The following is a 24316-nucleotide window of genomic DNA, read 5'->3' on the forward strand; positions in this document are numbered from 1 at the left end:
AGCTATTTGTCCAGGACCTTTGTTCTAAGTGAACGTGGTACCTGATTTGTATATCAGAGGAATTTTTTTCTTTGTTCTTTTTAATGTGGATTTGCTTGCTAGTAATGAGTAGAGATAGGATCCAGTACTGTGGAACGGCTTACTTAAACTGCCTTCTAGGAGTGGACTGTTTTATATTTTGGGAGCTTTTCCTTTTGTATTCATCTCATTGAAGTGCCACTGTTTTGTTATGAGGGTTTACTTTGGATATTGCTGTTTTCCACTTCAGTGGTAACTTTTCTCATAGAAGAACGGGTTATGAAAGCAGCTTTGCTTTTCTGGTATCCTAGGTTGATAAAGGTAAAAAAAAAATAAATGTTTTTTCCTTTTTAATAGTAGGGATTCTTGAAAAATGGCCTATGGAAGTTTGGCGTTAACAGTGCAAAACTTCTTTTGAAATGCTGCCAGCTTAACAGTGAGGGTGTGAAGATGCAGGGTCCTGGAGCAGTCTGCATCTCTGGAAGAAGCCAGCTAGCAGGCATTTTTGAGGCTCGTGTGCATGTGGATCCCTCCATCTGTAATAGAGCAGAAGGATTCTCACTGTGGTCCCTTCTATTCAAAACTATAGATACTGTAAAGCAGATGCTTTGTGGAGCGTCTGCAAATCAAGAGATACCTCACAAGTTGTTCATCCTTATTTTGAAATTGGTTGTTCCAGCCTTTTGCAGAAAATGCCATTTCTTCTTTTCACCACAAAATGGCATCCGCTGCAGGGATCTCTGAGCATACATTAAGCATTGTTCTGTTGACTGCTGGTCAGTGCAGTATTTTTATTAGCCTTTCTACTCCTGTCAGAAAGGACTAGGAATTGAAAGAGCGCTCCCTCCTCTGTTAGGGGGGGTGGGAACATACTGTGGTGTGTGGTGTCATGTGTATCATGTGGCAACACATTGGCTGTTGTTTCTGTACTTTCAGTACAGAAGTGCTTTAAAAATATTGGAAAATTTTTCGAATCCCTCCTTTTATCAGTAGATACAGATACTCATTCTGATCTTTTTTGTCAAAGAATGACCTCAAACTATCTTTATGTGGAGAGGTGTTTTCCTTCCCTCTTTGAATTTAGATTTTTCTTTGGTGTAATGTAAGTTTAGAGGCCATAATGAACTGTCATAAGGTGATACTTTGTAAGCTCCAAAATTGTAAAATCCTGAAGCTATAAAACCATTTGGATTTCTCCAGTGGAAGAAAAAATGTGATATATAAGGAGATAAAGGTGCTCTCCAAAACTTGTCCCTTCAGAGAATGTTAAACAGGAAAATGCTTAGCATAACTAGAGTATATTCTTGTTGTTGGAGACCTTTCCAGGTGCTTTCAGTTCATAGTCATGGTTTGGAATGGTAGTCCAAACTCTTACTCAGAGCAGAGTCAAAACTGTAGACGAGTTTTTCATTTGAATTCAGACTGAGGGCTTTGTCCTGTCTTGAAAACTTGAAAAGAATGGAGATTCTACAATTTCTCTGGGCAGCCTAGTGAGAAGTTTTTTAGTATACCTGGTTGAAACCTATTCTTTTTCAGTTTGTGTCTTGTTCTCTTACCGTGCATCTCAGCAAAAAGCCTGGCTCTGTCTGTCTTTGCAGTTACTTCTGCTTAGGTACCAGAAGTTTGTTCATCTGTTTCCCAAATTCTTTGTTTCTCTAGGCTAAACAAACCCAGTTCCTTCAGCCATTCTTCACAGGCAAAGTACTGCGGTCCCCTTATGATTGGTGGTCCTTCACAGAACCTACTCCAGTTATCAACATCATTCTGTTACTTGTCCCAAAACTGGGTGCCATCTCCCAGACATGATCTAACAAGCACTAATTAAAGAGGAATAGTGAGTTCCTTCAATCTACCTGCTATGCTGCTGTTGATACAGTCCACTATGCTTGTTGGCCTTCATCGTTGCCAGGGTATGCTTCTGGTTTGTGTTCATCTTGCTGTCTGGTGGGAGCCTCAGGTACTTTCCGGCAGAGCTGCTCTGCAACTAATCAGACCTCAGTATGTACCACTGCAGAGGGTTAGCCTGTCCCAAGTGCAGAACTTTGTTTATATTTGATTTTCATGTGGTCCTTACTGGCCTGTTCTGCCAGCCTGTCTAGGTTGCTTTGAATGGCAGCCCTACCCTTCAGTATGTCAGCTGCACCTCCCAGCCTGATGTCTTCCAAAAACTTAATAAGGATGCATTACAACTGAGGAACTCAACTTGTAACTAGTCTTTAGGTAGAGTATGAACTGATAACTGCTGCCTTCTGAGCCCAGCCATCCAACCAGTGTTTCATCCACTTGGTGGATAACCCATCCAGACTCTAATACACCAACCTGGATTCTAGGATGCTGTCAGAGACCATGTTGAAAGTTGTATAGTCAGGGTAGTAAGCAACATTGGCTGTTCTCTTCTCATCCACAGATCTAGTCATCTTATCATGACATTTAATCAGGTTGATCAAGCGCGATTTATCCTTGGTAATTCCGTGCAAGTGTTTTCCCCCATCGTCATCTGCTTTGTGTGCCCTATAGTATTTTCCAAGAGGATGCATTTCATGATTTTCACGCAGATTGAAGTGAGGCTGACCAACAGTTCTTCAGATTGTGTGTTTACCCTTTTTGAAGATGAATGCAACATTTGCTTTTCCCTAGTCATTGGAATCTTCTCCAGTCTCCACAGCCTTTTCCAAGTGTCTCAAGCACGGGGAGTTATTGGGTGAATCTGAAACACCTATTTAGTGAATGGAAGGGTCAAAACCTTCTTAATAAAGGTATTTGTCCCATGCTTGTTTGTAAAACCAACCTATGGTGACTGTTCTCTACCTTGAGGTACTTGTAGGCAAAAATATACAGTGGGGAAATTAAAAATGTATTTTTTTTAAATTAAAAAAAGTAACAAAATGAACACTTTCAGTTAAATATTGGAACTTCTTATGCCATTCCCTTTTAAAAAGCACAAATACTTACTGCGATGGCTTTCTGTTTAAGTCTTTCTTTTAATAGAGTTGGACATAACCCAAAATTAAAGTTATATCCAGTAGAGTTGCAGCAGTTGCTTGAATTCCAGAGACTTGGTGAGGTAGCATGTATGGGTGGAACACAGTCATGGATAGGTGTAGGCTCCTTAGGAAGTGTTGGAAGAAAAAGAGAGAGAAAGCTGCACTCTACGTTAGGTAGCTTTGTCTGCGTAGATCTCTAGTATGAAAGCAGAGACATACTCGTTGAGTCTGTGGGGCAGAATCTGAGAGGAGGGAGCACAAGCAGTGGTGTTTGGGAGGTTTTACAGATTGCCTGAGAAGGTGGAAGTTGTGGTTAATGCTTTCTGCAAACAACTAGAGGTCTCCTGCCCATTATACCTTACAGAGGCTTTCAGCCTCTTCCCAAACATCTTCTGGGAAGGCCTTAAAACTTTGGGCAGACCATGTTGGAGGTTCCTAGGTGTAGATGGTGAATTCCTAGCAGCCAGGGGTAGTGCTCTGTTTGACCTATTTGACCACAAAAATGGAAGAGGCTGGTGGATCTTGAGTTTAAATAATCATGAGATGACTGAGTTCAGGATTTGGAGAAGGCTGGGAAGCTTAGCAGTAAAATCAGGCCTGTGGACTGTGGCTTATCTGAGGATTTGCTGAATTAGAGTCCATGGGGAGGTAGCCAATAAGTGGCTTAAAAAGGAAATTTGAAAATCTTTTTAAAGAAAATGCATGGACAGCTCAAGAACAGACCATCTCATTTTCCAGGGAGATCAGGACTTTGAACAGAAAGCCCACTTGAGCAAGAGGCTTCTTGATGAACAAAACCACAGAAAAGGGACATATGAGAAGTGGAAACATGGACCAGCAACAGAAGAGGAGTATAAAAGCATTACTCAGGTATTTAAGGGTGAAAACTGGAAGGCCAAAGCCCAGCCAGAGTTAATCCTAATGAGGATTAACAGGAAGGCCTTCTACAGTTATGCTAGTAGAAGAAGGAAGTTCAAGGGGAGTACAGATCCAGTGATAAAGTGGGGGAGAAAACGAGACAACCTAGTGATAGACGTGTGGGAAAGACTGGTGTATTCAATGCCTTTCTTGCCTTTGTCTTTGCAGATGACAGCCAGGTCTCACACCTTTGTGTGTACTGCTACAGACTGGGAAGGAGATGGGCCATCACATTAGGGAGCAACAAGTTAAAGACTGCTTAACTGGATACACTGAGATCTGTGGTGCTGGATCGATCGAATTCACCTTAGGAAGCTGAAAGAGTTGGCAATCTGACTGCAAGGTGAAAAATCATGGAAAAAAGCTAACGCTACACCTATCTGCAAGAAAGTCAGGCAAAACTCTGAAAGATACAGGCTTGTCAGTCTTACTTCAGTCCCTGGAGGATTCGTGGCTTGTCTCCACTTGGGTTCCATTTCTTAATACGTGGTCAAGAAATTAGTACCGTGCATTTAACAAAGAGTATGCTTATGCAGTCTTATTGCCTTCTGTGGCAAAATGGCTGGCTATATGAATGACAGAAGAACAGTGAATACATTACCTTTTGAGTTTACTAAGGGTTTGGATACTGTCAGCAACTGTATCACATTTAGAAGTTGAGGGAAGTATGGTCTGGGCTGAACAATCTGCTTAATCGGTTGAAAATCATTTGGACTATTATCAATAGCTCAACATCCAGCTGGCAGCTGAGAGCACTACGCCAAGGGTTGATTCTGGGGTCCATATTTTTCAATACCTAGTGATTTGGATGATGACATGTATTTGCAAATGACACTAAATTGGTGGGAGTGACTGTCATGACATGGCAAAGCATAAATCCTAAGGCATCCTGAGAGACTTAAGGATTGGGCCATCAGAGGCTTCATGAAGTTGAACACAAAGTGCGAAGCTGTGCACCTGAAGCATAACAATACCATGAATCAGTACAGGCTGGGAACTGATGGGCTAAGTGGCAGCTTTGCTCAAAAGGACTGGGGATTATGGTTGAAACTAAGTTGAATATCAACCAGTGGTGTGCTGTCATTGTTGATAAATCTGGTACTATGCTACATTAGGAGCGTGGCCAGCAGATCAAGGGCAGTTATTGTTCTTCTGCACTTGGCACTGATGAGCCTACACCAGGAACATTCCTTCTGGGCCCACAAGTTTAAAGGAAATGTCAAGAAATTGCAGAAGTTTCAGTGGATGATTACCGGGGTGGTTTGCCTGACCTGCAAGGGAAGGCTAAGGGAGTGAGCTTTGTCTGATGTAAAGTAGGCTAAGGGGTGATCCAATAGCAGCCTGCAGCTCTTTGGAGGACAGTTCCAAAGATGATGGAGCCAAGCATGTCTTGGTAGTGGCAGATGATGCAATGAGACCAAAGACCTGTTTTCAGTTCAAGAGGTTCACACTGGACGTTATGAAAAATTTCTCCACTGGGAAGGTAGTGTAGTACTAGAGCAGGTTATTCAGAGAAGCCATGAGATCTCTACCCTTAAAGGTTTTGAGGAGTTGCCTGTTCTATCTATCCTTATTGTGTCTGGATCTGCAAGGCAAGGGATGTATTGGAGCCTCCTGTCTTTACATAATTTTACATTATTTTAGGTTATTTTTCTTTTGTTTTGCTTGGGAGTGTGTATGCATAGATGTGAAACCTCTGAATTCAGTGGAGATGCTTTAACGTGCTCTAGCAGTGAGCTTTGCAGTTAATTAATGTACCTCCAGTGTGTAGGGGAAGAGGTGGGGAAAGAAAAATAACAACACAGTTGTGTCCTTTGAACGAGAATGCTTTGTTCATCATTGGCACCAGTAGTCTTTTGAGCTTTGTCCTAGGGGAACGTGATAATCCTTCTGGCTTCAGAATTGCAGGCTGGCTTTTCTTCCTATCAGGAGGCTGGAGTCTAGGCAGAGTGTTTTGGTTGTGTGTGTGTGTGGGGGGTGTGTGTTTTGTTTTGTTTTGTTTTTTGGAGGGGGGGGGTTAATCTTCCCCATAACAATGGGAAATTTCCTATTAGTAATGGAGTTCTAATAGTGCTGTTTGGGAATTCTTAGTATCCTTATAGGCCTTAATTCAAATCAGCCTCTTAACTGAAATGGGACTGAGAAAGTGGGATCTTAAGTGTCCATGGGTATCTTCACACGTGCACCCATGCACACGTTTGACTGCTTTGGGGAGCTGCGAATTCCTCAGAAGCAGTTTTGTCTTAAGCTGCTTGTATTTCACTAAAATCTGCATCTCTGTCACTGATGGATGGCCATTCAAGTTCAGCATAATAGGAAGCAAGAAACTTGAAAGCGGTAGAGAACTGCTGATTTCTGAAGAGTATGTTCAGTAATCTCTGTGGGCTCAAGAGTTAGTAAAGACTATATTCACACCAGAAGATTGAGTTTACTTTCTGAATATAAATATTGGCTTGCTACAGCCGGATAGTCCAAATCTCTGCTTAATATGTTTAATATGAAATAATCCTTCATTCTGACTGTACAACACTGATTGTCCCCCTGCCTTCATCTTAGTTGCTGTTTAATTATTATCTTTCAGAAGTAGTATTCTATACCTCCACACCTGATATTTTTGTCTGGAACTGATCATAATTTTGTACTGATCTTTAAGTCTAGGTATTCTTTAGTGCGTGTGTGTTGTGAACCTGAAGCACAAAATCCAAGCGAGTTGCTCATGAGTTTCTGTTTGAAAGCCATACCAGGGTAGTGGGTTATGTGAGAGCTGTGCTTCATCTTAATTTGAGGTACTGGCACTTCAGAATTTGTTGTGCCGTTTTCTGGAGCTGTTTGTCTGGGCAATGTGTTGTTTGGGCAACCCTTTGAGTATGGGTTGTTGATTCAGGGCCTTCTGCCAACTGATTGCCCAACTCATTTCCCTCCTGTACCTTGATTCTTGTCTTGCAATCTGTTCTCCAGTACAATTCTTTACACGTGCAAGAATTTTTTGGAAAATTTTTGTCGGTTTTAATGAATTTGTCTGTAAATATCTTGTGTGCTTTATTTTTCCAATGCCATCTTCTTCCCCCATCTGAGGCTCCCAGATTTGGCTTTTACATTTGCTTTTGTAATTAAAATTGTTCTTAAGTAGGTTAAACTTACAATAACTGTTTAGGCAGAAGTTAGATAGAATGTCTCCTCTCAAATCCTACAGCTGTGCAAGGCTGTAGTATGAGCATCTAAATCATGTTAATGGTGCCCAGGCGGGCACCATTAAGGCATGGTTATACTGAGCATTTCAGGATCAGGCAGCAAGATTAAATTCATGACCTTAAACAGTTCTTGTAAGACTGAATAAAATGTGTATACCATCTAATAGAGAAAAATGTTTGTTGCATTATTGCTAGTTACCCCTGTGGGTTCCAGGCTAGTAGAAGATTGGCTGGTTTCCTGTGTTTTCTCTACATTGTCTCTTCCTCAAGTTGCATTCCTCAATTGTACCTCATATATGTCAAACTTTATACCTGCTTCTGTGGCTTTTGTTTCCCTCTTCTCAGTTTTATTGCTGTCTTCTCTTGCCTCTTAAATGTTCCACATAGTCACAGCTTTCACTTCTTTCAGTTAAAAGCCTTTCTCCTCTACTTCACAGCAGTGACTTTGACTCTTCAGTTTCTGGATCAGTAGCGTTCGAGGTGTTAGATGTGTACTCCTGGTATGGCATGCTTTCTTTGCTAGATAGCCGATCTGCCTTAATACAGAAAAAAAACCCCTCCTTTTATATTAATATTGTAACATTACATCAGTGAAAGACTGTTTGGCTCCACTAATCCCTACCCTGTCTGAAAACATCAAAGTTTCAATCTGTTTATCAAGATTCTGGAAAAAGAATATGGGATCAATAACTGTGCTGCTACTAAGTACAAAAAATACAGATGCTGTCTAGAGCTGCTGGAAAAAAATTAAGCTGTGCTTTTAGTGCATGATAAAATTTTGATCTTGTATGTAAATGTGATGTCTGTTCCATTACATAGTGTTATATGTGCGCCAGCTTGTTCTGACATGTAAGGCAGTTCTAGTTTCCTTATGAAGCAAAGCTTCACAAGGTGCAGCATACCTGCTGATATCTTCCAAAGTGAAGAAGACGTTTGCAAATTGTGTAAATTCTCATCTCCGGGTATGATGTAAACATTGCTAGTGAAAAATGCCACTAAGTACTCTACATAGTACTCAGATCTTACTCATCTTGATAGGTTATATTCAGGACTGTTTGGTAGATTATTTATTTTTGGTAGGGATTTCTTTATTTGAGCAGTGTCTTTGGTTGCCCTTTGAACCCTTTTGAATGAGTCAGTCTCATGCAGTGGAAAATGATGTGCTTTTAACCTGTTTTTTTAGCATTAAGACTTAACAGCATAAAGAACTTAGCCACAGTAGTTCTAGCAGAGTTGTTCTTCTGCAGTTACATTGCAGACCTCCTGTTCTGAAATGGGTGCTCAGCTTTCTGAGAGCTTGCTCTTTCCGAGTTGCAGAAGTTACTCCAGAATAAATTGCTTCTAGCACAACCTCTCCATGAGGGAAGTGGAATGTCAGTTATTTTAGAGGGATGCTTTCCTAGGGTTTTGTGGTCAGTATCCAAAATGTAAACAAGCCGTAACTCATTCCTTCATTTGTGCATCCCTTCCAGGGTCTTGAAAACAACTAGCAGCTCTCTGGAAGATGATGTTTTAAGCATTGACTGTGTTGGATGAAAACAAATTGGTTAGACATGCACCTTTCTGAACACTGTTATTTGATTTCATATGTCTTGGGAACCACGTGTATTACACCAATGGATTTTTTCAAAAATGCTTGCTTTGTGTAGTTAGGCTTCCATTCTTCTTGCACTTACACTTGGCTAAATAGACATTTTGGGGTAGAATAATAGAGATGATTGTTCAGGTTAGTTTGATGCCTACCATTATCCTTATGCTTCAGTAAATTCCTACAATTTAATACTTTCCCTTATTCATGGTTTATCCTGAAAATTCAAAACAACCAGCAGCTTTAACATTGATGAAAGCTAGAAGACAACTGGAACATAACATGAGAAAATGCTTTGCTTCTAAATGCTGCACTATAAACAAAACTGCATTAATTCAGTATGAGTTACACAGAAAGTTAGGAAAGGCTTGTTACCAACAAACTGTCAATCTTATGTCTGTTCACTTGCAGGAAGCTTAAATTAAGGGGGTAGGGGAAAGTGGGAGAGTTTGACTCACATGGCTTGGGAGATAATAAATCTAAACCTACGTTTACATTTACGGTAACATAAAGCTTTAAAAATACTTTTAAAATGTTAAATATTTGTCATATTGTAGTTTGTCAATTTTGTGGGTTTGTGATTCACTGGAAATGAGAGAATAATTCAGGCTGGGGAAGGATAATTTCAAACCCACAAGATTTTGCAGCCCCTGGATGTTGTGAAAATGAGGCTGGAAAGCATTTGGTGTTGCTTGCATGTACTTGTGTGCTCCCCACCAACTCTCTGTGGCCCATGCAGTCTTGGCACTTCACTTTGTGTGGAATCTGAGCAGGAAGGAAAGTGCTGTCACATCAGATTCATTTGTATTCTGGTGGGTTGTGTTTGCATCAGTAAATACTATTTTTTAAAAAAGCTGTCTTTTAATTGAATGCCCATAGTTATTGAATAACAGAGTGGAGTCATTTCTTTCTCTGAATGTTGAGGGTGGGGAGGGAGGATGAGAGAGACTGACAAAGGAGCCATCCTGTTTCTCGGGACAGTGAAAGAGTTTTTATCACTCATTGAGGACTTGAGTTCAGTGGTCTGTATTGTTAGTAGAGAGTATTGCCTTTCAGTAACTATGAGTATGGCAGATTTAAGATAACCTTTTCCGGAGCTAGGACAGCAGGAGTGACTGAGGTGACTGCGTGCTCTCCACCCCTCCCCCTGAATATTGGCTATTTTAAATCGCATACTGAAGGCCTAGTACTCTGTACATGATGTATGAGAAGTCAAGACTATGGAGTCTGCGAGGAAGGGTAGGCATTTGTATTGGGTTTACATGGCAAGGATTTGGTAGCAGGTAGGCTGCAGGGATGGCTTCTATGAGAAGCTGCCAGAAGCTGTCCCCATGTCAGATGGAGCCAGTTCCAGGTGGCTCCAAGATAGAGCTGCCACTGGCTAAAGCTGAGCCCATCAGTGGTGTTGGTAACACCTCTGTGATAACATATTTAAGAAGGGGAAAAAAACATTACATAGCAGCTGAGAGAGAGGAGCAAGAAAAATGTGAAGGTAACAGCCCTGCAAACACCAAGGAGGAAAGAGGGGGAGGAGGTGCTGCAGGCACTGGAGCAGAGATTCCCCTAAAGCCTTGGAAGAGGACCGCGGTGAGGCAGGCTGTCCTCCTGCAGCCTGTGGAGGTTAACAGGGAAGCAGATACCCACCTGCAGCCCATTGAGAACCCCACACAGGAGCAGGTAGATGTACCTGGAAGGAGACTGTGACCCTGTGGAAAGCCCATGCTGGATCAGGCTCCTGGAAAGACCTGCGGCCTCTGGGCACCTGAGCTGCAGCAGTCTGTTCCTGAAAGACTGTGCCCTGTGGAAGGATCCCATGCTGGAGCCATTCCTGAAGAGCTGCAAACCATGACAAGGAGCCACATCAGAGAAGTCCATGAAGGACCGTATCCCATGGCATGGACCCCATGCTGGAGCCAGGCAACAGCATAAGGAGGAAGGACCAGCAGAGATGAAGTGTTACAGACTGACTGCTGTCCCTGTTCCCCAGTGTCACTCAGCAGGGGACGAGAAGGTAGAGAGTCAGGAGTGAAGTTGAGCCTGGGAAGAAAGGGGGAAGCAGGGAGAGGGACGTGGGTTTATTCCAGTTTTTATTTCTTGCTATCCTACTGTTATTAATTGGCAGTTATCTTCCACAAGTTGAGTCTGTTTTGCCTGTCATGGTAACAATCTTCCAGTACTTGTCTTGACCCAATGGGGCATATGGTTCAGCCTCATAACACCATTGCAACCCTTTCCTGATCCCTAGGTTGTCAGCATCCTTGTGTACTGCCTTCACACAAGTCACCTGCACACCCCAGCTTAGTGTCTTCCAAGAAGTCAGTGAAGATGTGTTCCATCTCTGCCTCCATAGGGTAGATGAAGGTATTAAACAAGATAGGTTCCAGGGTAGATCCCTAAGGAATTCCCCTGGTTCCCACATAGTGTAAAATCCAATAATCACTACCCTGTGAGCCCAGTAATCCAGCCGTCCAGTAATCCACCTATCTAGACTATAATATCCCAGCTTGGATGCAAGGATGTTGTGGGAGACCATGCTGAATACTCAACAGTCAAGATAAACAACTTTTTCTGGTCTTTCATCCAAGATTTAAAAGGAGGCCATAATTTAAGATCTTCAGTGTGCATGACTGGTGAGTGATTGAGCATTCAGTTTATCTCTGTCTTCATCTGAATTACTTGTTTTCCCCCAACATATGGTATTTTCTATACAGTGAGATGAAAAACTGAGTCTCAGATTCTCTGGCTGTATCGTCTTATGTGCTTTGTTGCTCAGCCTGAATAAACTTCATCATATGCTGTCTTTTTCTGAATCGACACAGCTGAACAAGTGAGTTGACACTTGTTCTTCCTGCGTCATTGGTACAATGTTGTATTCAGTTGCAGTTGAAGGCTCTGCTGGCTGCACGTGTATGACTTTGAAGTCAGCTGAGTTGTCAGTGTTATTTAAAAGCGATTAGACAGCAAAATTGTCACTACAGTCAAAGTTTGGCTTGTATAACTTTACTCCAACAGAAGAACTTGAATTTGCTCTTGGCTCTGTTGTCCCAGTCTGCGAGTCTGGAAATGAGAAACGTCGTTTCTATTCATCTTCCCCAGGGAAGTGGTGGATTCCCCAACACTGGATGCTTTTGAGATTCGGCTGGACAGGGCTCTGGGCCATCTTGTCGACAGTGTCTTTGCCAAGAAAGGTTGGACCATATGATCCTTGAGGTCCCTTCCAACCTCTTATCCTATGATTCTATGATTAGTGATAGAACAAGGAATTAGGACAGTAAAACCTGATCCTTTAGTGACTTCATCACTTTTCAGACAGTCAGAGCACTTGATGTTAATTGTGGTTTCAATTTAATTGAATATTGAATATTTAATTGAAGTATTGTGAGTTTGTGGGAATTCTCTGATCCAGTGCTCACTTCCATTGTGAAACAGAATTATTCTGAGACAAAGAGCCGCTTAGGGATTTTGTTTGTCTGCTTTAAAAACAAAAGTTTTTGTTAGTATCTGCTTGGAGGCTCTCTTGCAACTGCAAGAACTGGTGGTACAGCCTTTGTTGGGGCTGCCACAGAGTGATTTCATTTTTAACTAGTTCTTCCCTTCAGCTAAAAGCTGTGCTGTGGTGTGGCTTCATGTTACAGTGGCTTTTTGGTACAGACTTGACCATGCTAGCATGATCTGATATTCTGTGAGTAAGGAATTCTTGCCATTTGTTACCCTGAATTTAAGGAGGGGGGAAAAAAAGGTTTGACTGGAAGGCCAGGTTATGAATTTAAACAACTGAGATGGTAGCAGCTGAACCATGTGTGACTGGCCAATTTGGTGTGTTTGATATGATCTGTCTTGAGGTCTAGACACTGAGAAAAAGATTTTTGCAGAAGTTGTCAAGCATAGAAAAACTTACGTTGAGGTAAAATGCCCAGGTGGAAAGAGCCAGCCACAAGGAATGCCCCATTAACCTGTAAACTGGGAGTGTTGCCAGCTTAATGAGTTCTACTAAATCTCTGCAATCACTGTGGCAATAGCAAAGTTTTCTTGTTTGTGTGGTGCTCTGAATCAAGAATATAAACTCCTGCTGAGGTGGTGTTAATACACAGGTAAAATAAGCAAGCTGAAAAGCTGATACTTTATTTTTTTACTCCTTTATGGTGCTTGGGTTTAATTTCCACTGTAGTCTTTTGGATTCTGTTTTGTTTCCCTTGACATGTAAATAGCTGACATCCATTAACGGCATGGAGACAGGGCAGCCAAACCTCAAAGTGAAAGACAAAACTCAAACCTTCCTAAAATTACTAAAACCTGCATTGTTCATCAAATGGACTTTCGAATCAAACCATATGCAGGGTAGCCTTCTAACTATAGGTAATCTATCTTTACTCTGGAATGTATGTACATGTATCATGTACCTTTGATCATGTATTTTCCTTTTCATCTGTATTTTTGCCTAAAAAGGTCTGAAGAACAATCTTTCAAATTACATCCAAAGGAAGTGCTTGCATATGGTAATTCCCTCTAAGCAGGCAGCAAAAAGTTGTAGCTTGCAGGGAACCTGCCAGGAGAAGTCTGACACTTGCTCAGATTTGTGGTTCTTTCTCCTGCCTTTTTTGAAAAAGCCACTTTTTCCAGGTTCTGATCACTACTGTACTTTTCTGCATACTAACTGTGGGGTTAGAGGTTTTGTTAATAATCACTGCTTTTGTCTTCGTGGCCTCTGGCTTGATTAGTTGATCTGTTGGTTGACATGAAATACAAGAAATCAATTTTAGCTATAACCCAATCTTTCTGATCCTCATGTTGATACTCAGAACTTCTAACAGAAATGTGTTTTTTCCTTAATTAAAAAAAAAAAGCACATCAGTTCTTGCTCATTTGTCAAAATAAAGATAAACAGAACATTGTGCTGCCATGCCTACTATTTCAGTGCTGTGAGGTATTCATTTCTCCTTCAGAACTGAATATTTATAAAAAGCAAGATGTTAAATTCATAGTGAAAATTTCTTGTGTCTCATACAATTCCTTTGAAGCAGTGAGAAGATTAGAGTGCTGGACTTCTTTTCAAGATAATAAACCTTGGTCTGGCTAGGTTTTTTTTTCACTGAGTGGTGGCATCATTTGAAAGGTGATTTCTATAAGTTTGAACTATTGTTTACTCTGAATTTTTAGTTATACCAGTGAGGGTTTTTTTGTAATATATAAAAAACACATGACTGTTCCTATTGCATCTTCTGCCTTTCTAGAAGAAAGGTAATTTGTAGCAATCTTCCTTAATTGCATATACTTGGCTAATTATATTTGTGTTTAGAAAGAATCACGACTTCCTGGCTGTCCACTAAGTAGAATACTTTTAGTGGCAAACTTCCCTGGTGTTCCTCTGGTTTTTAAACTGCTGATTATAAACCTGCAGTTTGAGAGGTACTACTGACTTTTCTGAATCTCTGGGTTTATGGTTCTCATCAGAGAGAAGGAAATAATTGGAGTTGATTCTTTGGAGAGGTGTTGTGACTTAATGTATGAAAGTACAGAGTGAAGAGTGCTGAAGTCTGTTGGCTGTCTGAATAAATAGGTAACTTCTAAAAGAGTTTGTCTTTGCAGTTTAAATCCATAGAGCTTCTGAGGAAGGACCACCTTCTTTGTCCTCAAGTTCTAAACTCCTGTTGAGGTTACTGCTTCTGTTTTACATCTTTGAACTTCATTTACCAGCTGTATCTGTCAGGGTGATCAATAATTAATATGATTTATATGGAAGATTTAACATTTTGTAAGACTTTGTGCCAGATGAGGGAATAGGTAATTAATGCTAATGTTGGCATGCATGTGGAACTAAATTTCTGCTATGAAAAGTGCCACAAATAGAATGTATTATTTAAATAAAAAAACCAACAAACCAACCAAACAAACAAAAAAACCCAAAAAACACCCCCAAAAAACAAAACCAGACATAGAAAGAATTGAATGTGAATTACGTGAACATAAACAGCATGCAGTATTATGCTGGGGGAGAGGAGTGGTTCTAAGGAAATTTTAGTTTTCTCCAGACATAGATAAAAGTGAATTCCTGGAGCATACACGATGTGATATTCTAAAGGAATCTGTACCTTTTTGTTTTTACGGATCAACAGGTGGTGGTAGTGGGGATCCTGTTCTATACACTCAAAGCGATGATCTGTAAGACATTGTATAAGATACTGGTTCTTAGAGCAGCCCTTCTAGGTTTTTGCCTTCCAGCCACAACACAGCTTTGCGGCCTCCTCCTTTGCCTTGATACCCAGTGCTTGAGAAACAGCTTTTGGCATGCCAGGCCCCATGCCAGGCTGTACAGTGTGGCCCCTAAGTGAATGCTTGTGTGGGGAGGGGGTTTGAAAGCCTTGTTAGCCTAAATTAGTAATGATGTAACTTCCCCCTGTAGGCAGTTCTTTCCTAGGCTGTACAGCTGCACTGGCAAACCTCTTGGGTGAGAGTCAGAAACAGAACCTGTGATTTGGCTGCCTGGGACAGCAGGGACCCTGCGCGCTTCCTTTGTGTAAAGTACTCTGGCTTATATTGCATGTATGTGTGACTGGGCATTACTAGCTGGTCTTAGCTGAGTCTGTGCTAGAGGAAGGTTCCTACTAGAGCCTTATTGGTAAAGTGTTTTATTGTAGACAGTCATAAGCATCCTATTTAAAAACAAGTTAAAAAAATCGGAAAGTGTTGAGTCAGGCACACATAGGTGCAAAATGTATCTGAAAGACGTGTCTCTATGGAGAATTCTGTTTGTACTTTGTATCTATTTAAAGCTGTTTCTACTCATGGAGCATTCAAATGCAGACATACAAAAAAGCAAAGATATCTTTTGAAACTTGGGTACTACCATTAGCATAGGGAAGCAGAGAGTCTTTGCTAAACTCTCCTGGGATTTTCTTTTGGTAGCATTTGCCTCTTTCTCCTTGTATTTTAGGTCAACTTAGCTTATGCCAGTGTTTTCTGTTATTTCTCAAATGCAATTTGAAGTCATTACCTAGAATCTTCTCTAGCTTTCCAGCAATATGGCACCTGTATGCCAGCATGATTTGTGCAGGAGGACAATGGGCAAGTCATGCAAGGGAAGCATAATGTTGTGTGTTATCTGTTTGATAGTATTGTCTCTTAGAGGTGGCTGCCACTTCAGCACCCATGGCTTAGCTTTAACAAGTTCTGCCTCTTCCTCTGGGGATGTAGAACTGTAAATTGTATTTCAGGTGAACTTGTGTAGGTCAAAAAGTCTCAGCATAGGTTTTTGTTCTCTGCATCCTAGCTACTTTCTGTTTCCTCAGCTGTGTGCTTGAACCTGAGGGGCATGTAATATTTCAGGCAGGTCAGGAGAGGGAGCTGACAGGCTAGGGGTGAAAAAGAATCTTCTCTCCATACAAATAACTATTTTCATTGTGCCTCTGAGTGTAGAAATATGTTGGAGTAACCTGTCTGTATCTGAAATAACAGTAGTCTAGACCCACTTCTAGAACATAAGGATAAAAATAAGGGTTCTTTTACTTCATTGTTCTGTGGCTGATCATAGTTTTTATCCATTGCTTGAGGATTCAGTTTAGAAGTGTTGACAGTGCTTTTGTCATGGAAGAGGTCTGTGTTGCCAGTAGTACATGTAAGTGATAAGGACAGTAAACAGAAACTCTAACCTTCATCTGAGTCCAATAAAATAAAAATGTCAGTGCTGATATTGATGTTGCCAATAGTATTTGCACTTACAGGACATCCATCTGCTTGCCCTCCGTTGGCTTTTGGAGAGATTGAAAGCTCTTCAAAGACAGCATGCCCTTGAGATGACTGCTGACATGATCAAAATGGAAAATTGCCCTGCATAAGGGTTTCCCTGCTGTGGTGGGTTAGCCATAGCCAACAGCCAGGCTCCCATCCAGTCCCTCCATGTGCAGGATGGGGGAAGAAAATATAAAGGAAAAACAGAAACAAGAATGGTCATGGGTCAAGATAAAGACAGCTTTTTCCCAGGCTCAAATCCACTCCTTCACTCATGACTTTTGTACCCGCTTCCTTCCCACCACCAGCACCAGCCAGTGGGTCCATCGTGGAGATGCTGGAACCATCTGTAACCAGCCTGGGGCAGCCCCTGAAAAAAACTTAAGCAAGTGGTGAAATTCTTCCTTCCACATGCTGTTGGTCTTGAGACGTGATAGTTTCATGCTCTTTTTTTCACCAACAAAATGGACTTCTGAGGTTCTAGGTATGCTACTACAATTAGTTTTTGAAGGGCTGTACTATAAAGCTTGGTTAGTGAAAGTACATACATTGAAAACAACTGTGCAAAACCAACTTTCAAAAAAAGTTAGCATTGTGCAGATCATTTTACACAACTGGTCCACAGGTACTTGCCCGTTCAGAGGCAGGGAAGGAAGTGACTTATAGCAGGGGTGAGTGAACTAGCAAAGGCATCCCTATACTCACTCTTCAAATTTCACCTGACTTACTTGAATCTGTATTGTATTTTAAATGTTGCTGTACATACGATATCTTTCCAACCGGTTACTTGGAATTATTTTGGGGTCTTTAGTGGTTGTTGTGCATGTAAGGTAGTTCCTTCTCTGCTATATTTTCCGTGCAAGTTCTACGATGCTGTGCTGCCGTTCCAAACTTTGATTCATCTCAATGAGTTTATACTTTATGAATAATTAAAAATCTTTTCTTCATTTTTATTGCAGAGTTTGAAAATAGCTTATTATTCTTCCCCAACCATAATTATTTGTGGTTTGGACTTCTTGGTTTTATTATTAATTTTGGGGGTTTTATTCAGAAGTGACTGCCCTTACATAGCAGGTAGAAAGCTTAGGATGATGTGAGAGACTTGACCAATGTCGTGCTGGCATGGTTAAAGGTATTGTGATCTGACTAGAAAGCCAGTGCCATTTGGGTTTATGTAGCGCCTTGTGTAGTACATATAAAATACGGTGACCTATTTGTTTGTTCTCTTTTAGACTACTTCTCCATACCGGTTCTATAGTCTTTCAATCCTCAGTCCTTGCTGTCCTGTGAAAAGCAGCAGAGATGCTACTTGTCTTTTGCAGTCATTAATCCTTATTTCCATCTTCTTTAGCAGGGAGTGAACATTGATTCTTCTTGCCAATAACTGGTGGAGAGATGAGAGTTTGAGTGCTGTTGAGAAATGCTGCTGTGCAGCAATAGTGAGCTGTTTACTATAGCCACTGTTTGGGGGTTTATTTATTTTTCTTAATATCTATCTGCAAATTCTCACTGGCATCTTAGTCACAGAAACCCAGCTCACTTCTGCTGTTATGTGCCAATCTGCCTGCAGAGAGAATATATTTAAATAGTAGTGTGCTGCTGCTTTATTTGAGGTTCCCCCTATCCCCTCGACGGGATGTGACTTGTGAGAGTCCTAGTTTTTGAGAGTCCTAGTTTTATCATAGGCTTTGAGAGTAATTTGAAGGAAATGGATTGGTTTGCTGGTTAGAAGGTTTTTTTTGCTTTGGTGCTTTGTCATTTTTTGAGGGGTTCCTTAGCTTTGCTTATAAGCTGCTTTTGCTCAGGAAATGGCGATTTTAGTTTGAGGCCTTGACAAAAATGAGTGGGAGCAAAATGTTTGTACTTTCAGAGTCATGACAGGTAAATGCCATTCAGGGGATTTTTTTGTTTTCTGTTGAAGGGCTGTGGTTTTGGTGGTGTATATGCATTTGGAATTTTTTGTTTTGCATTTGTTTGGGTTGTTTGGGTTTTTTTTGCAAGAGTAGGTTAAGGTGATTTTGGCTTTTGTTTTTAGCTAATTTCTCAAAGGGGCTAGAATGAATTTTGTTCTCCTTCCGCTGAAAGTTCACGTGTCATCAGTTGCATTTTCTTCTGGCCACATCCAGGAATGCTTGTTTCTATGGCCTGTGCTACATTCGTAACAAAATTTGCATGCAGTTAGCAGGCTCCGAAGCAGTGCTGCTGTTGTGCCATGACAGGGTGTGAGAGGCTTAATGGTTATTTGCACTGTCACGTTTTCAAGTGAGCTTAGAGCCAGATCTGAAAACTTGAGTCAGTGGTTGACTGGTAAGAAGATAACCTAACATCTTCATGTAGCTTGAGCAAGTTAGCCACCCTCATGGAAATATAATGTGTTGGGAAATAATTTGCTTTTCTTTTAGTCTTAACATTTAATTTATTGTATATGGAAAGGAAGTAATATTTGCATAATTTCAAGCACAAAAATGCAACTCTTTCCACATTCTTATGAATCTGTTTGTGAGGTCCCTTGGGAGGAGGGTGGGACAGGCACCAAGGTCATGGCTAGTTTGCAGAGAGCAGCATGCCCTCTGCAGAGTGTTGTCTTTGGATGGTGGCATGGAAAATGGAACTTGAAAATATGTTAACCATCTTGGACAATACTACCTATAGCAGCATTTCTGGGATGGATAGCATGGTTTTCAGTGCAGCTTTTGCAAGCCCAGCCATGGCCTCAAATGTGTACTTGGCTGAAGCTGTTAGATTTCACAGCAATTGTGCTATATAACAGGCAGTGCTTTTTACTTAAGAGCTAGCTCTGACATGCTTGCAAGAGTCATGATCCAAAGGATGACTTCACTGTAATCACATACCCTTCCACGACCAAGCTTAGAGGGTGCAGAGGGTGATGTCTGTTCCGCCCTCTTCACAAGGGACCTAATGAACAGATTTATAAGAATATAGAGATAGTTGCATTTCTGTGCTTAAAATTTTGCAAATATGGCTTTGTTACAGTAAAAGTGAATGTGCGTGAGAAACTGAGGGCTTGACTGTCTACAAGAAAAGCAGGTTAAAGGACAGATGATAATGAGCACCAGGAGTCGAGGCTAATTAGAAGCCCAGATGGCTTTATGCATGTTTAGCCTGGAGTATGTCTGAAATGCAGGGAAACAACATTGCCAGTGACTGTGAAAAGGCAAAGCAAATTCTCATTACTAAGCAATATGGCCAGCAGAGACAGCCTTAGTTGTAGGTTTGAAAAATTAGTTAATAGCAGTTCAGGTGTAAGAGGACTGAGCAGAACATTACTGGGCTACCCTGTTCCAGGAAGTGTCAAGGCGAGGAAACGCTGATGCTGTCAAAGCAGAGCAATATCAGGCCTCTGGAACAGAGAATTGGTAGCTAAAAAATGATCGTTTACTAACTTACTAGAAGCTAAACCTGGTGTCTGTGACCATGAGATCGTAGCTCAGTCTGCAAAAACATTTTATGTCTTGCAGAATACATAATCCTGTGCTTTCCTTTAGAAAAAGAAACTAAATCTACCCTACCTACTCATTTCTGCTACTCCTCACTATTCAGTTTGGGACACATTACAGTTAATTGGATTTAACTTTTTTTCTTGGCAGTTGTTTATTTTCCTTCTTTTGTTACGATTCTGTCAACTTGCAGGCTATTTCATGTCTTCTGGCCTATTTGACAAGTTGTTTTCCCAAGCACAACTTCAGATTTCTGAAATCTGTTAATTGTTTGTTTGTAATGCTCTAATCTAAGCTCCCTAATATGACTCAGTTTCAAGCACTCCAGTTGGATTCATGTAGCACACTGTGCTGGGATGCTACATACTGTGCATTGTGCTCCAGTTTGGGGAAGGTGCGTACAGAAGCTCTCCAGCTTTGCAGTGTGCTCTGAGAGTGATCGATGGCATTCTTGCACTGTATTTGCACTAAAATGGGACTTTTCTGGCTTGTATGTCCCCTTTTCATGCCCTTTGGCAAAAACCTTTCAAACAACTCTGGAATAGCTAAAATCAACACTGATCAGCCTGTTTAGACAGAGCCAGTTGGTGTAAAACGTCCCTGGCTGATGAATTTGCCTTTTCCTTCGTGTTCACCAAAAGCACATTAAAATCTCTTGCTTATTCAAATGTCAGGTCTGGAAGAGTCTCTAATTGGAGAAGATAATCTTCATTTTGTCAGGCTTTAGCTGATGAGAATGTCCATAGATTCCCTGAGACTGGAAGCATTTGGCAGCTAAAAATCTAGCCTATATGAAACATGGGCCATGCAGCTGTCGCTGTGGCTCTACAAGGTGCTTTATACCTATACCGATTTGAGTCCTGCTGTAGGGAGACCCAGCAATAAGTCCTCATATAAGAATTTTCTTTGATGCCATGATTCATGGTCCCAAAGAAAATATGATGACAAACTGCCAGGATACAAAGGGCTGACTGACATAAGAAAAGCTTCCCCCCCACCCGCCCCTTTCTTTCTCTTAGTAGTCCCTCATGATCATGCCATTATCATGGAGCTTCCCAACCTGCAAGTGTAATTCAGTCTTTGTATGTTTCTTCTAGGACAAGGAGGCAAAAAGGAACACAAGGACTACCTCATGCTAGCTCAATTTTACCTTGTGTTGCTGCTGTAGTTTTGTAAGCTGGACGTTTTAAATGCCCCTCCAGTGTTTGGCTGTGAGGTTTCATGGTGCTCACACAAATTCTCTTAGGTTCCAAGGAACACTCCTCCAGATACTGGCAGTGGTTTAATTGTTGCCTTTTTTAAAAAAAAAAAGCAAAGACAAAAAACCCCAACAAACCAACCACAAAACCAAGCAATGTTTTGCAGCTTTCCATATATCAGTTTCCAATTATAGTAACTTTCAGAACAACAAAGTAGTAACTGTATATAATAGTATATGTATATTGTTTGCTGCCATATACTCCCTTTTTTGAGATGTAAGTTATGCAGGTCTTTTACATCTGACAGTTCTGAACCATCTGTCTAGAAATGTAGAACTGTAAAATACTGTTAGTTTCAGGTTGAGGTTTTTTAGATGTATCTTAAAAAAATATGCACAAGTCGAAGGCCTTTAGAGAAAGTGTGATTTGTTGAAGTCCAACTGATTATATCTACTATAAAAATTGCCTTTTATGAAATCAGTTTCATATTCTTTATGTGTTACCAGGTTTTGAAAGAGGAAGCAATTTTTTAGCTTCTGTGTTATCTAGAAGGAGGGGAGGAGGAAAAGACCCTGAAAATACGAAGTTTCTCGTAATACGGATGTTTTCTCCATTAGAGGCAACTTTAATGCATATGTAATTCCTGAGGAGAAACCCTTCTACTTTGCTTATACCAGCCAATTCATTCAATGCACAAGTACCACGTTATCAGTCAGCGGTCTGACTGCCTAGATTGTCAGACAGTAAAGAAGCAGAGTAAAGGAGAACAGATCACCCTATACTGTTACCAGAGGAAAGGAGTTAGTCACTTTTATCTCCCCCTTTAGTGTAACACCTCAAGAAATTATTTTTGTCAGCAATTGGTTGGCTGCAGCAGCTTTCTCATTCAAGTGGTATGAGTTGCCAGGAAGGCTTATTTAGTGACAAATTAAATGTTACAATCTCCTGTAAGCTATGTATTTAAAACTACATTTTATCGTCTGGCTGTGCAGTGGAGAGCTGTTCTCCATGTAACACATACGTTGAACATTAACTACTATTTGGGTACAGAAGGTGGAGTGTGCTCTCTGATTTCTATTGGGTGTGTGGCAGTTGAAGTTAAACATACTGGTAGTCAATGCCATAAAGCAAGCAACCAGGAATAGAATGATCATAGGGCACCAAATCAGTTTTTCCTAGTTCCGTGAATTCCTCATGTCTTGGCATTTCTTTTTTACTGTGTTGGAGGGCTTTCTTCTCCCTCATTTGAGCAGTTTAAATTCTGTTGTACTTTGGTTTGACTTCTGTTAACAAGTGCTGAATTTGCTACATAGGGGAAAATGTTTTGTGTACTTGTTAACAAACTTTCTGTGTAGATGTATAATACTTGCTGTAAACCAGAGATGATGGTTTCTTAGCAATGTACTGCTTTAAGAAGCTGTTGTCTTCTCATATGCCTTCAATTGCACATTGAACTTTGGTTAAGAATGCCTATTATTCACTCCCTGCCTCCCAAAAATACAAAGTAGTATCTTACGATGACGATGTAATGCTTGTTTTAAGTTTTTGAAGCTTGTTTTAATGGAACTCCTAATGCTGTTCCTGAAATTTGGTAAGATTCGGTGCTTCTGCTTTGTTATTAAAAAAACACAACAACAACAACAACCTTACTACACCCACCCATACCCAACCCTTAAAAAACTCAAGATTTGTTACCTACACCTAAGCTTGCTTGACCCTCTTGGAAAAATAGAGATTAAACTCTTCATCTTGTCTGTTGTGGGGAAAAGACAGATTTTAGACAGCTTTGAATCCTGGACAGGAGTTCTGTATGTTAGGATTAATGCTGTTTTTATGCAGAAGGCCGAACGAAAGGCCTTCTTTCTTCTTTCTTTCTTCCAGTTCTTTTTACAAACTAGACTCTGTAGCGCTCTTTTGGCTGAAATCAGTGAATCTTGCTACATTTTGGGATGCAGTGGGAATGCCTAATATGTTAGAGCTTTAAAAAATAAAAATAATAAAAAAAAAAACCCTCAAAGTTGTATGAGAGGACAACAAGCACAAAAGTGGTTCCAGTTCTGTACTTTCCTGTATAAAGTTGTGCTGGTTTCTAGTGCTTGAAGCTGAAGCACTGGGTATCTAAATTCTTGTTTCAACCTCAGAACAAGTACAGAGGTGAATGCCACCTAGCTTTAAGATCAGTTAACTTTTCTACTATTACCCAAAGCCCATGACTGGGGCTAGTTTTGTTTCCATGCCTATGTGTTTCAGATGGCATGGCAAGTAAATGAGGTTTTTTGGCCTTTTTTGTTTCTCTTTTTAAAGACTAACTGTGATAGGAGTTAGCTACATTACTGAAGGATTCTTATCAAATACCATTAATTTTCCTCGCAGTACTCTTCAAGTTTTCAAGCTGTCCAGAATTTATTTTGCAGCTCAAGTAGTGGTATGGCACTGCATGACTGCAGTCGATACGTGATAACTGTCAGCAGATTTCAGGCAGTGTGTCAAGCGAGGTTTTATGAGAGGATTTGGCTTCCTGGCTTTAAAATGTTTGGTCTGTGACTTAAGACACTTACAGGACACAAGCCGTTCCTTTCTTTCCTCCATTTTGAGTTACAGTGAAATTTGAAAATTTTCTTTGAGAATGAAGTTTGATGCTGTTTGAATAGCTGCAGACAAGAAAAAACATGTCACTGTGTCCTTCTTGAAGAAAATAAAAAGGAAAGTCAATGCAATCCTTTAGAATAAATAGAATTACTATTTAGGTATTATTTTCTATTGTACATATCCTCTCCCCCATTTGAAATTAAAAAGAAACCTACCCAAGCAAACTAATCCACGCCCACCCATTAAACAAACAAACAAACAAAAAAAACCCAAAAGAAACAAACGCTTTCTTTTCTGTTACAGAAAAATGCAAAGGGACAGGAGTTGTTTGACCAGATTGTGTATCATTTGGACCTTGTGGAAACTGATTACTTTGGCCTACAATTCATGGATGCTTCCCAGGTTACAGTAAGTATAACTTCAGTTAATTGTTATGTTTTGCAGTAGTTTGTGTTGCCTGTTATAAATTACTGGTGCAGTTTCAGGGAAAGATGTAGGCATTATGGGACATATGGCTGAAACAACTGATCTGTTTGGTTCTTGCACATATGCCAAATGCTATAAACGAGTCATGTGTTATTTTATACGATATGCACATGAATTGATCACATATAAGTGAAAAAGCAATAATTGTGGGTAAAGAAAA

The 24316-nt window shown here is 40.5% G+C and overlaps 1 protein-coding gene across 3 annotated transcripts in view; it reads left to right on the forward strand.

The window, feature by feature from the left end:
- The window catches only part of EPB41L4B (erythrocyte membrane protein band 4.1 like 4B), a 172612-nt gene that overhangs the window by 31559 nt on the left and 116737 nt on the right, over positions 1–24316 (forward strand). For 2 of the 3 annotated variants that reach the window (XM_055800199.1, XM_055800201.1), the window contains exon 2: positions 23974–24078. In XM_055800199.1, the coding sequence (XP_055656174.1) occupies positions 23974–24078 (105 nt within the window). Of the gene's footprint in view, positions 1–3740; positions 3873–4088; positions 4264–23973; positions 24079–24316 lie in introns of all 3 variants that reach the window. The other variant, XM_055800200.1, reaches the window with a different exon arrangement.

Source organism: Falco peregrinus, chromosome 3, assembly GCF_023634155.1.
Source record: "Falco peregrinus isolate bFalPer1 chromosome 3, bFalPer1.pri, whole genome shotgun sequence".
Taxonomy (NCBI): domain Eukaryota; kingdom Metazoa; phylum Chordata; class Aves; order Falconiformes; family Falconidae; genus Falco; species Falco peregrinus.